We start from the raw sequence: 12,935 nt of genomic DNA on the forward strand, positions 1-12,935 counted from the left end.
GAATGGCCTTTCTGGCTGTATTTTGCACTGTCAATGTCTCCCAATAAATCTCAGTTCTGTCAGAAATAAAATTCAGATCTGTAAAGATTGTGCCATGAATATAACAAGATACCAGGAACTCAGTATTTATTAAGGATGACCCAAAATAAAGGAAAGACTGAGCAAAGCATGCAGGTGTACATAAGCTAGCCTATTTTGAAATACCCTTTACTGCTCTGAAATTATATAGGTGTTCAAGATCTGTCAGATTTCAACTTTATTTTCTCCCCTGGCTATTTCTTTTATGACAGCTGGCCAGACTCCAGTCAACAAATCAACAATTTGTTTACTCTTCCTGTTTATGAATAACACTTCATTTTAACCAAATTCCATTTAAATGGATACCACAATTTCAGCTTCTATATCTCAGAGCATAAAAAACTATATCAGATTTTCAGCATACAGATCAATTTAAAATTCATTACAACATACATGCAAACAATAACTTTGAATAAGGTACTGTCCTATCACCAGCTGTGACTAAGAACTGTGTAATTAAATTGCATCAATCTTCCCTACTATGCCAAGATTTTAAATACAGTATTTCTAGACAATAAATAATATTTTACTGAATCACTTGTTATTTCCACTGCAAAATTCCATCAATTTTCTCCATACTTTTGGATATTTATTCTAGATCTATATATCTGTTCAAGGAGCTGGTGAGTTTAATGGTGAAAATAGGTTAGGAGAATACCTAATAATTAATGAAATCAATACCTGAATAGTAATTATCGTTATGAAAATTTTTATCACCATTACTGTGATTTCTTGTTTCAACTATTAGATTTTAGGTGCTAGTATAATTACATCCACTTTGTTTCTCAAAAATGTCATTATTTTCCTCCAAAACAAATTTGTTGCCTGTAAAATGCATTTTTTGACCCCTATTAAAGCATTAATATTTCTGGTTCCTGCATTTCTTAATCTTCTGGGAGTGAACATCTCCTTTAAATTTAAAAGCTAAGCTGCTATGTATATGTCAGACAAATCAATGCCAAGTTCGGGTTTGCACCCTGATATTTTTCCTGAAGAAAATACAGTACTTCCCAAAAAGTATTTTTTTGCTGAACCACAGACATGGAAGTCAACCACCATACAAAAGACTGTTCACATTATTTGCAAGACAAAAATTTTTAAATTGCTTAACTGAGCTACTTTCTGTTTTAAATAGGAACTAACAATGTGGTCTCCAGAATCTGAATGCTGAATTAAAAAAAAGCTGCTTTTATTTCTATTTTAACTTTCAACATCAACAGCTGAAATGTTTTCTTCATGAAAATAAATCTTACAGCTGACTTTTACTTTTCATACAGCTGAACCTGTAGGTTGAAACCTGGCTTTCTGTGAAAAGAGATGCAATTCCTTCGTGCCATTTAGATCTTGTTTGAGTCAAAGTATATTGCAGGTAATTTACTTACAGCTTGCTCTGCTATGGAGCTCCTGAAGGAAGGATGGAAGAAAGGATGGAAGATCAAGCAAATTAATTCATCTACCTTATGAAATTGTTATTTGCAAACAGTGTACCTTTAGTAAATCTTAACTACAAATAAAAATGCAATGATCTGTGTTTGTAATAGCATATGTTTTAACTAGCAAATGTTTGCAAATGATGCAAACAAAAAGCCAACCATCTCCACACCTTTGGAAGAGCCATTGATTTTTGAGTACTGGTCCAATAATGTGAACAATTTTGGTGCTGGAAGTGTTCAGATGGGAAGTGCAAAATTTTAGACAAAACAAGTATGTATCTGATGCAATATTTATATAAAATAACTACCCTTATAGTATGGTTGTTTTTTTGTCTGTTTAAATCTTGCTAGATAAACTGCTCGAAGTAACAATAATTTCAACATTAACTGCTGCAGTGAGTGCACAGCACTTTTAGATGCAGCCCATGTAGCATACTGGATACCTCTAAAAGTACCAACTTTAAGTCTAAAAAAAGCCCCTAATTCTGCCTCTTCAGGCTCTCATTTCACCACATAATTTTCCTCTGTTTAAATAATTTTTCTGCTTTTACCTACTCATTCTCCTTACTATAGAAACTGCAGTGATTTGATGTTTGTTCATCTTTAAGCATAAGCCACAGTCTTTTCACCATATTTCTCTGCTGCTCTCAGAGGTACGTGGGTTGATATAATAATTAGAGGCAAAATATATTGCCAAAGTTTATTTCCCTTCACTGCAAAAGTACCTACTGCCAGCAAGAAGGTGAATGTTTATTTCAGCTGAAGATTTATCACTATGTCACAGAAACCCCTCTAAGGGAATTTATTCTTCTACTTCAGTTTGGAATGCATTTCATACACTGGAAACAGCAGAAATTTTCTCTCACAGGTTTTCCATTTAACTCATGGTCTCTGTTAGTCAAAACTTTTTTTATGAGATCATGGGGGTGAATGTAATAAAATTTATTATTCTAAGCAAAGATCTAGAAATTTTATTTTAGCCCTGTTTATTGGAATACTTTATTTCTGATAAAATACCAACTCTACACAATTTTTACACCATTGTTTTGTCCTCAGCAATATGGAAATCTCACTTTTAAAACTAGTATCAGAGTGTATTAGTCTCCTTGCATCTTTTTTAGCCATCTTTTGCATCGTTCTGGGTTTGACTTTGGGTTTAAGTCTTCTGCATAACCTCAATGTGTTTCTTATCTATATAAGTTAAATTATCTTAAGAGGCCTTCTGGAAGAGTTTTCTTATTTGCTATCCAAACAGGAATGTGGACAGAGGTGGAATGAGCAGGAAGACCCATCCAAGCCAGTCTGTTAAGCATCTTTCTGCTCCACAGGAGTAAGAGATTTACCAGCCCTTCATCTTTGCACATCTTGGAGCTGGACTGGAAATAGTATGTTGAGGTCTCTGCAATATCTTTGTGTTTCAACCACGTCAAGAACCTATACCAACTCTGCTCTTTCTACTTTGTTTAGAAACCAACTTTAACTGTATAAAACCAGGTATCTTAACCCTCAGGTTAGAAATCACACCCACAGTGCAAGCTGTATGAAATACCAGGAAACTAAAGGAGGGAGGAGGCTCAGCACCCCCTGACACATCCAAGCACACTGATACACTGAAGCACTTCAAATGCAGTTCTGAAAAACCTTCTGTTGTTAGTGAAGGATTGTGTGAGTGTGGAATTTATGAAGTGCTGCATATTACTATGTCCAACTGCACAGACACAGAGAGAGAAAATGTGAGACCGCGAGCCAGGCGCTGTACCAGCAGTGCAAGTCACCCCCAAGCAATGTGACAATAAATCTATAATTTGATGAGGAGGCTCCACTCACACAAATAAAAATAGAGTTAAATCCATACTTATCTGATTTTGGTGTTTTTACTGAGACTCCTAAAGAGAGTATTAGTTGGTGCTAATTGCTACTTGTTCTTCCCTGCTGATACTTGGAAAAATATCACAAGCATTTCATTTTCTCTTCTGAGCACAAAATTACTCATCCATTTGTTAATGATTGACACCAGGATGCTACACTGGAAATCACAGATTTAACTCTAACAGCTGTCTCATACAGCCCAAAAGCATGTTTAGTTTTTGTTATGACTACCATACAAAATAATAAGAACATTGAAGCTTTTCCCTTTGAAAAAGGATATTGAAAGGTGCTGCACATGCAACAGAAGCCTATTGTGCACCACTAAGAATTTAACAGGGTAAAGACCATTCCTTATATGCAACATTACAACCACTATTTTTATTTATTTAGTTATTTAGTTATTTAGGTATGCATTCTCCAGTACATCAGTGAGATCTGGAATTAATGCTTGCAACCCCAAGGGAAAGAGCTTGTATTTCTATAATGCTTAGAATGGGATTTACATTTTTAATGCTTTCCCTGGAAAATATTTTTTTGTTTCTCTATTTAAAAATTACTCATTTATTTTAATGGAAGAACAAGGAGCATAATTTGCTCGCTCAGAGCAAGCACATTAAACTGCAGCTGAAAAGCAAGGCATAAAGAAAGTACTAAACAAATCATAAAAACCTTTCACAGTAGAAGCACAGAAAAGCTCCACACTCAGGCAAACTGAACCAGGAGGTAGCCATGTGTCTGGCCTTTCATTAATGACCTTACCTAATCTTCTGTGACTCTGTTCTTCCCTGTGTTACTATGATGCCACTATTTTAAGCACAAATCTTGAGGTGAGCTACAGATTCATTGTTTTACAATCCCTATTGAAGAAACACTGATACTCTGCATAAATGCCTTCTCTATTTAGCTACTACCTTATGGACTGTCAGCTACTGAAGGAAAATGACAATGGCAACGGTCTTAACCCTGAGGTTCCAATCAAAGTGTTCCTAAAGCCACAAAATGTAGATAGCAGAAAAATAAATTGTTCTACAGAGGTGAGTGACATCAGAAAGGGAAAGTGAAAAGGGAAGTCCTGGTATAAGTATGGAAAGTCACACAATTACGTTTAAATGTCACCTTTGATTCCACCTAAGGTGAGTCTACAGTACTGTCTTTTACCCTTTATCATTTATTTCTGTCTATATGGGAACTTTTGACCCAGTACACTAATAGTTTGAAATGCAGACTAACAAACCATCTCTTCAGCACTTTCCTTCCAGAAAATCTGTGTCCAGAACCTGCAGCTGCACACACCAAGCAGCCCATTGCTTAACTTGTCAATGCATTGCTAAGCCACTACCTAGTGTAGTCACTAAAGGAAAATGTAAATGTTTGGGTAATGTTTTCTTTTTCTGTGGATTCAGCAGCAAAATTAAGGGGTTTTAGGGTGATTGTTACAAAACACTGGAAATCCCTTCTTGGAACTTTTTTCTCAAGGAACAGAAAGCTCCAAAATGTAATTTCAGCAACAGCAAGGATACACTGTTTAGATGGATATGCTATATTGTAATGCTCCTTTATACAACTAGACTAATACGAAAGGAAAAAAAGAATAATCTGTCAGTATGCAGATTTTTTTTTCAGGATCTGCTTTTCGTAAAATAACAACTGTTTTAAATAAAAAAATTAACAGACCTCAAAATTACTGTTTATCTGAGAGCTAATAATGATCTCTGCACAATCATGTATTTATTTTTAAGCATAAATAATTATTAATATATTAAAAAATTACTTGTAAAAAATCACAAGAAAACTGAGTAGTTTTCTTTTCAAACAAAAAAGTATCTAATAGAAAGCAGAAAAGCAAACCAGAAGAGGGGTCTCGTGCATAATAAGCACCTATGTAAAAACACTCATTTAGGCTTCCTACACTGAAAAGAAGAAAAGTGCACTCTAACAGTGCAGAATGCTATTATGACAAGTATTGTCATTACAAACATAAAACAGTATGAATAAATTATTAGTCTTGCTTTCTCATCTCACTTTCAATACAGGCAACCAAGACACAAGCCAGGGTGAAAATTTTCATGGGTGTGTATCTACACTGATGCTGCCAGGCACTGGTACATATTGAGTGAACAATTCATGAGAGGCATTACCTCCTGTTTCTCAACAAGGTTCAAAACCACCCAGAGACTGGTGATGGGCAAAAGGGCAAGACATGGTCATTTATGCTCTCAAAATTTCTATATGCATATTTATTTCACTTTTTCCCTGAAAAAGAGATAATTATGAATCCATAACAACACTGTTAAAAGTTGCAACTCCTATTTACTTCATGTTACTTTGTATTTCTGTGACACTTTAAACCTTCAAAATCTTGCCAAACATTGATAAACTCACAGACAGTACTCTGATGAAGCAGGTAGATGCTGTCAGGTCAGTATAAATATGTGGGAAAACAAATCACAAACTAGACTGACCCACCTGGGTCTGCAGAGTCTATCAGGAAGGAGCCAGGAATAGAATCAGAAAATGTCAGTATTCCAGTTGGCATAAGACCAATTAGTGTGTTTTATTCTGAAACCCCTTTTATTGCTCTTTCTGACTCATACTGCTCTTATTAGCTGTCCACACCACCCTGCCTTTGTTTTTGCTGTCCTCCTACTCTCAATCCACTGGTATTGCTTTCAGATAGGCACATTAACCTGTGGACTCACACCTTAAATTATGTGCAGCTATTAAGAAATTTCAGTACCTATAAATATATTTTTTTCATCTGTTCAGTGGGCTATTCTGTATTCTAGAACTCCTGGAACTCTCAACACCTCTGAGGATCAATGCACATACTAACACAGTGACAGCAAAGAAGAGCCTGCCCATAGTGGGGTGAAAAACAGTTTTCTGAAGGTCATGAGCATTTGAGATGTATGAAGTATTCTTAGCCTGAACAGAATCCAAAAGCAGAAACTTCTTTGCTTCAAATCCTTTTTCTCAAGATTTCTCTTTACCCAAAACAACAACCGTAAACTAAATCAGGCTGTAAAGTGTGTTCCAATTAAAACACTATATGTAATAAAATATTTTCTAATTAATTCGAATGTACCTGTGTCATACTTACAAGACATATAAGCAAATTTTTGAAAGGTCTCTCCAAATCAAGAGACAAGAATAGCATGTTTTTTAAAACATAAAATCTGTCATTTAGGTCATATCAAAATTTAAGAAGAATTCAAAGGAATTGTTTTCAAGTCAACTATTGCCCACAAACAACAATTGAACTTTTCCAAGATAAGACAGGTGCAGACCACTCTGAAACACAAATTTCAAATTCACTCTACTGAAGTATTCTAGGAGAAGGGAGGTAAAATTTGAGGTAATCCTTCTCCCCCACCTTTTTATTTGACAGACCACAACACTGTAGATGATACTTTACAGGCTGCCCTTGCCTTCAGCTTGAGCCAGCCAGAGACCAGGTAGACAGAATAAAGCTTTCCTCATCAAAACCATTTTGCTTATAAGTAAGATTTAATGGTGAACATTTGGCTTCACCATGCTATTCACAGCCAAAGGCCTTCCAGGTTTAAGCTGGATCACACATCTGCATTTGCTTTACCACGATGTTACAGAAAGTTTACAGCTGTCTGCAAGATATTAGTTGCAATTTTTGTGGATCAGGTGGGAATGAGAATGGAAACAGACACAACTTGTGCATTAAGCAGTGTGTAAACAGTCTTCCTCCAAGCTCTGATTATTACAGTGAAAGGCATGGGTGGAACATGCATCTTCAAACCCCAAAATTTCCAAAATGCACTGTGAAATAAAACTGGTATCAGTCTTGCAAGAGACATGTAACATAATACTACATTTTAAAAGAAGACAGATACATAGCTATTCCTTCCAGTGGTGCCTCTGGATGAGGAGGGTTAATAGTCTCTCTATATGCTATATGTATTATATAGGGTATATATACTATATACCCTAATATATGCCTTAGTGACATAAGGATTATGTTTATTGTTAACTTTCCAAATAGAGCAGAAAATACAACCAACCTTAATTATCTCCTTTCATCCCAATTTCTTCCATGCTATGCTTCTTTATCTGAAAACAGAATATTCCCTTCTAACAAAAGTGGCTTTCACAAGTGCCTCAGATAGAACAGACTTAGACTATTTTGGGAGTTAATCACAGAATCACCATAAAATTTAGGCTGAAAGGAACCTCTGGAGGTCACCTAGTTCAAACCCTGAGCAGAGCAAGAGCAGTTAAAATTAGGTTGTTCAGGTTATTATCCAGTGGAGTTTCAAATGTATTTTAATATTAAGTGTCTGTATATATTCATATTTCTCTGCAATAAGAGAGAGGAAAAATTTCTTCTACAATATAAAACAGTAATCAATGACAGACCATAAAACCAATGCACCAAGTGAAACTTGGTGAAACTCTTTTATGTGAAACTTTTCCAGCATTAATCCAGAAGACACACTGAGATAAATATGTACTCATTTTCTTCTCCATAATTTCCTTTGCAGAACCAAGGAAACATCAGATACTTTCCTACTGTTAATTTCTTTTTTCCCCTCTTAACAGTTGGATAACAAACATATACAGTATTTAATCAATGCACCCAATTTTTTTAAAGATTGTTTCTTCACTGTATTCTGTGAATTGCTCTAAACAGAAACACATACTGATACATGACAAGATGAACACAATGATGGAGTTTTTACTTTAGAGATAGAAAGGCGAAATTTAGAGAAAATTATAACAATCCTTAACACCACTCAGTCAAGCCTGGTTTATGAAAGTAGACACACTTTGTTTCCTGTCATGATCCCCACTATTCCCCTTAAAATTCCAAAATGCTATTAAAGGATCATGCTCATCTTCACCAAGTTTTCAGCATAGCATACATCAGCATAATTATGTCTTTCAAACAGTATGTTCCCATTTTTTTACTTTTAGGTATGATTTTACATGCCTAAAACATGACACTTTCAAGAAATCACATTATTTAATATTCAGAATGAATAAAAATCAAGGGTAAGAAAGAAATGTGGATACCAGACTCCACAAAACTAAAAACAAGACGACTTCAACAACGTTTGAAAAATGAAATTAGCACTGGATTTCTGCAGATGACCCCCTGTGGCATCACAACAAAGTTATGCAAAGCTTCACACAACTAAAAGGGCCCTCTGAGGGCTCTGCTTACTGATCTCTGGTAGAAAAGGTCACAGGCTATGTTGGAGGGATTTTCAGCAGGGCTAAAAGGCAGGAAACAGTCGGAAGGAATGAAGAAATATTTCACAGGCAGTTATAAAAATTTTATTTGGTTTGCATATGAAGCTGTGTAACTGATCTGTTTGTAAAACTGTCCAAGACATAAGCTCAGTAAAACTACATCATTCTATGGCATTTGCATTTTAGAATGACCATAAGTTACTCAGTAAGCTGTATATAAGCAGTACTTCATTTAGGTTGCTAAAGAAGAAAATGAAGCACTTAAACATAAACTTACAAAGTCATTATTCAAAGAGAAAGAAAGCATGAGTTAAATGCATTTAAAGAACAGAAAATATTTACTACTGATGAAAACTGAAAGCCCCTTCCAGGGACGTTAATTAGGCATCTTCCCTTTAAGAATGAATATTGTTTCTAGTTTTTATATTACTCTTAAAATAGCACTCAGGGACTTAGAGGAATACTTATATACATGTATAAAAATACTTGAGAAAATATTCAGCATTTGGAATAGTGGATAAATTGTGAATTAAGTGTGCACTTGACTCATGTTGCCATTAATCTCTCCTCTAAGATCACACTGGCTTGCAATGGCATTTTGAAACATTCATCTGAGTATCTTATTTTCTCCTTTTCACTGTAAAAGCTTTTGAATTGTGAGTAGTAGCATTGCACTGCATATAGAGATGTACCAAAGATAAAAAAAGTAGGCATAAATAATTCTTTATACTGTTTTTTTTTTCTTTCCATAAGTGTAGCTACCAGTTCAAAATGACTAACTGACTACAGAAAAATATCTCCTGCCAGTAGTCCCCACAGCAGGCTGGTGGTAATCATTCACTTTTCATCACTGTCTCATTCTATGCTTAGTATGAGAGTTTTGGTACCCTTTTTCTAGCTGCACATCCTACTTAAAATCTGAAGTTACGATCTCCTCCAGCCTCACAGATACTTTTCCATCATATCAGAAAGACAGTACCGAAAATCATACCAGTAAAAGGCAGCTCCAGCAGCAGGCAGGGCAGGCAGGCAGTAGCCTCAGGCACCTGACAGCTGTTTTTTCTGCATCAGGAAAGAGAAGGTCTGGCTGCGCTTGCCCACCAGTGCTCTTCCACCACTGTAATTTCTGATTAAACTCTGCTGAGCCCTCTTGGTTGCCTCCACCACCAATCAATAAAAGCAATATTGCTACTGCCAAAAAAACCTGATTTGGCTCTAACAGAAAAACTAAACTATGGAAGAAAGCATGTCCCTTTACATAGGCAGCTTCCTCCATCTTCTTAATGCTTGCTCGTAATTTGCTAATTTCATGCTTGTCTAATTTAATATCTTCCCCCATTGCCTCAAACAAGGTCTCTATCTGTGCTCAAAAGCTAAGTCTCTAAATACTCATAATCATACTGCACGCCAGTGTCTCCTAATCACTCTTGCCAGAAATGGAAAAGAGCACAACTCAGAGCAGCACAAGAACTAGATACTTTTCAGAGCTCTATAATCCTTGCCCATTTAAGTTACACTGTTTTAGAGGTTAGCAGGTCAACAGCACCAGTAACTCCCATTTCTGTTCTTCCCGGCTACAGTTCAGGGCATTTCTCAAAAATTCATCTTCTAAAAATGCATAATTTTTTGCAAACAAATCCATATGACTTGGGTTTGTATGATATCACTTAGATGCAATAGCCCATAATCTGTCTCTCTCCCATATTCAATCAACTCATACCTTTTGAGCCTGAAGTTCATTAAAGCAGTTTACAAGCTTCGAGCAGGTCCTAACATTACACTTTTTCCTAGAAACACTTCAGTTCCTGTATTGACTCCATCTTTTTTGGAACTTTCTTTTTACAAAGCTTCCCCTTTTACAAGTAGGAAAATCAATTAACCTCTTGGTAATTTTTACTTGATGACTCTATGTACTTCTGATTGATTTTACAACCTTTACCTTAACCTGCAGTATGAAATAAGTAAGGCATGAACTGATTGTGAGCCATCCCTATCATGTTCTGTTCACCATATCTGGAAATAGCTAGAGAAAACAAAACCCTTAACATCCTCAGACTGTTTTCTGAAAGGAAGATAAACATGTCCAAAATTCAAAAACTTGTGTATTCTAAGTGATTTAAAGACTCATACCAATGACATCAGAGGTTAACCAAGCATCTAAAACAGACCTGAACCAGTTCAAGGGCGAGGAAAAAGACCAATACACCATGAGAAGAAACAAGAACCTTGGCTGTGCCAGCAGGCAAAGGCTGTAGGCATGTACTGCAGGAAACCATATGAGAGCAACTGTAAGACACAGGACAGTTTGGAGATGTGCCCTCCATAAAAAACCCTAGTGTGTCTCATGGGACCCTGAACCACCAAAAAACACTCCAAAAGGTGAAAAAATTAGCAGATGATGTTGAATATCCACTTAGGACCTTGCTTCAAAGTGTACATATGTGTGTCTTTTTTATTATCATGCCTTTTAGAAGGCCCTTGCAGTACATGGAAATGATAAGAATAAGCATTCCAATACCCTGGAGAAGGAACACAGCCAGGGACTGTGACAAATTAATTTTACATCTTGTCCCACATACTTAGTGTTCTGCAAAGCTGTTTGAATATGCTGCTGGCTTATTTGCCAAGGAAAGTTGCTACAGCTAGAATAAAGTCCACCAAATTAGATCTCCTTCTTACTCCCAACTGTAGAAGAGACAGATAAAATTGTGCTTCAAATTTTGTCAAAAAAATTCTGTCTTTGTGGTCTGAATGGAATAGATACTACCATTCCAACTCTGCAGAAGATGTTTTATCAGATACTGTAACAACTGCAATTTTTAAATTGTCTTTCACACGGCACACTATGGTGCCAGTAAAACCCCAACATACTGCCTGGAAAGTTATCTACAAAAGATTCCAAATGACATTTTAACAGAGTGAAAAGTGTCTGAAGACAGTGTGTAGGTCAAACAAATCAACCAATTTAATTTCCTACTCTCTGCTACACTAACTGGTTCAACTACAGATGGCATGATGTTATCCCCCTCCAAGCCAGTTTGCTGACTGGCTCCATCAAAAATTAATTGAAAGAACTGGATCCTATAATTTAAAATGAAATAGGCTCAGCAGGTGAGCAAGCTTTGTCAAGATTGATTACTGAGTATTGATTTCCCTCCAATTGTACAAGTTACACTCCACAAGGCCACCTGCACATTAACCTAGAATACATAAAATCACCTCAGGCTAACATCTATCAAGAGGTTTGTATTTTTGGAGGATGTAGTCTCTAGTTCTTTTTCTCATCTGTTCATTCAATGGCTTTCATTTGGACAGCATCCACAGAGTGAACTTACTTCGCCCTAGAAAAGGGCGAATTTTAACTTCTCAGAAAGAATTCAAGATAACTACTCAGGAAAAAAAATCCCATAATCTAGCACTAAGCTAATTGTAAAAATTGTAAATAAAACCAGACAAGTTGCCCCATGACAAAAAGAGATACTGATGCAGCAACAGCAGAGTGGCTTACTGTGGCCTGGAAGCTTCTGCTTGGTCTGTCTGAAGCTTTTCTCCCCCTTCCACTTCCATGGTGCAGTAGACAATTCGATTGGGAGCGACTGACTTTAAACCTTGTACTTCCATTATAACAATCTGAGGAAAAGAGAGCAAATAGTTTATCCTTCAGAAAAAATTACACAGCATAAATATTGCAGTACTAAGCTCTGTGAAGATTAAAAAAAAAAATCCCCAAAATCCCAAAGTCCACTCACTCAAATCTTAAGACAGAGGAAAGTTTTGATTTTTTTCTTCTTTTTCCACTTTCAACAACATCTAAAAGGAATTGAAATTTTTGTTCTGTTTCTACTTGGGCAGTGACCAAAAACCTACTCCAATCCCTATTTAAATGCCAATAGAACAATTTGAGACTCATGTCTGAACATAATTCTAAATTTTTGTACATGAGAAACTGTATCTATTAATGAGTTTGATGGTAAACAAGTAAATACATTGATCATATCTAGACAGGTAAATTATGGTGCTGTGTCTCTGGAGGTTGCAACCCTTGAACCTCAGAAGGGATTTAGTGCTGTGCTGAGCAAGAGGCAGGTCAGAGCACTGGTATCAGCTCCTGTAAGATTCTCCCCACTATGCACATCCTTTCCTTCTCCCAGTGCAGTACTTGCAGTCAGGTTCAGTATGCATATGGAGAAGAGGGAGAAGAGAAACAGAAAAAGCCACCACTACCAGCTGTGCCCTGAAAGTTTTCCTCACCAGGGAATTTTTCAGCTTGGCAGATCCTGTACATTTTCACCTCCTCTAGACTACTCTACACTTGCTCAGAAAAGCCAA

The 12,935-nt window shown here is 36.3% G+C and overlaps 1 protein-coding gene across 1 annotated transcript in view; it reads right to left on the reverse strand.

Moving 5' to 3' along the window:
• Positions 1 to 12,935, reverse strand: part of CADPS2 (calcium dependent secretion activator 2) — a 284,280-nt gene that overhangs the window by 149,475 nt on the left and 121,870 nt on the right. Inside the window, exon 6 of the mRNA XM_058022230.1 lies at positions 12,115 to 12,236. Coding sequence (XP_057878213.1) covers positions 12,115 to 12,236 — 122 coding nt within the window. The remainder of the gene's footprint in view (positions 1 to 12,114; positions 12,237 to 12,935) is intronic.

Source organism: Melospiza georgiana, chromosome 4 (assembly GCF_028018845.1).
Source record: "Melospiza georgiana isolate bMelGeo1 chromosome 4, bMelGeo1.pri, whole genome shotgun sequence".
Lineage (NCBI taxonomy): Eukaryota > Metazoa > Chordata > Aves > Passeriformes > Passerellidae > Melospiza > Melospiza georgiana.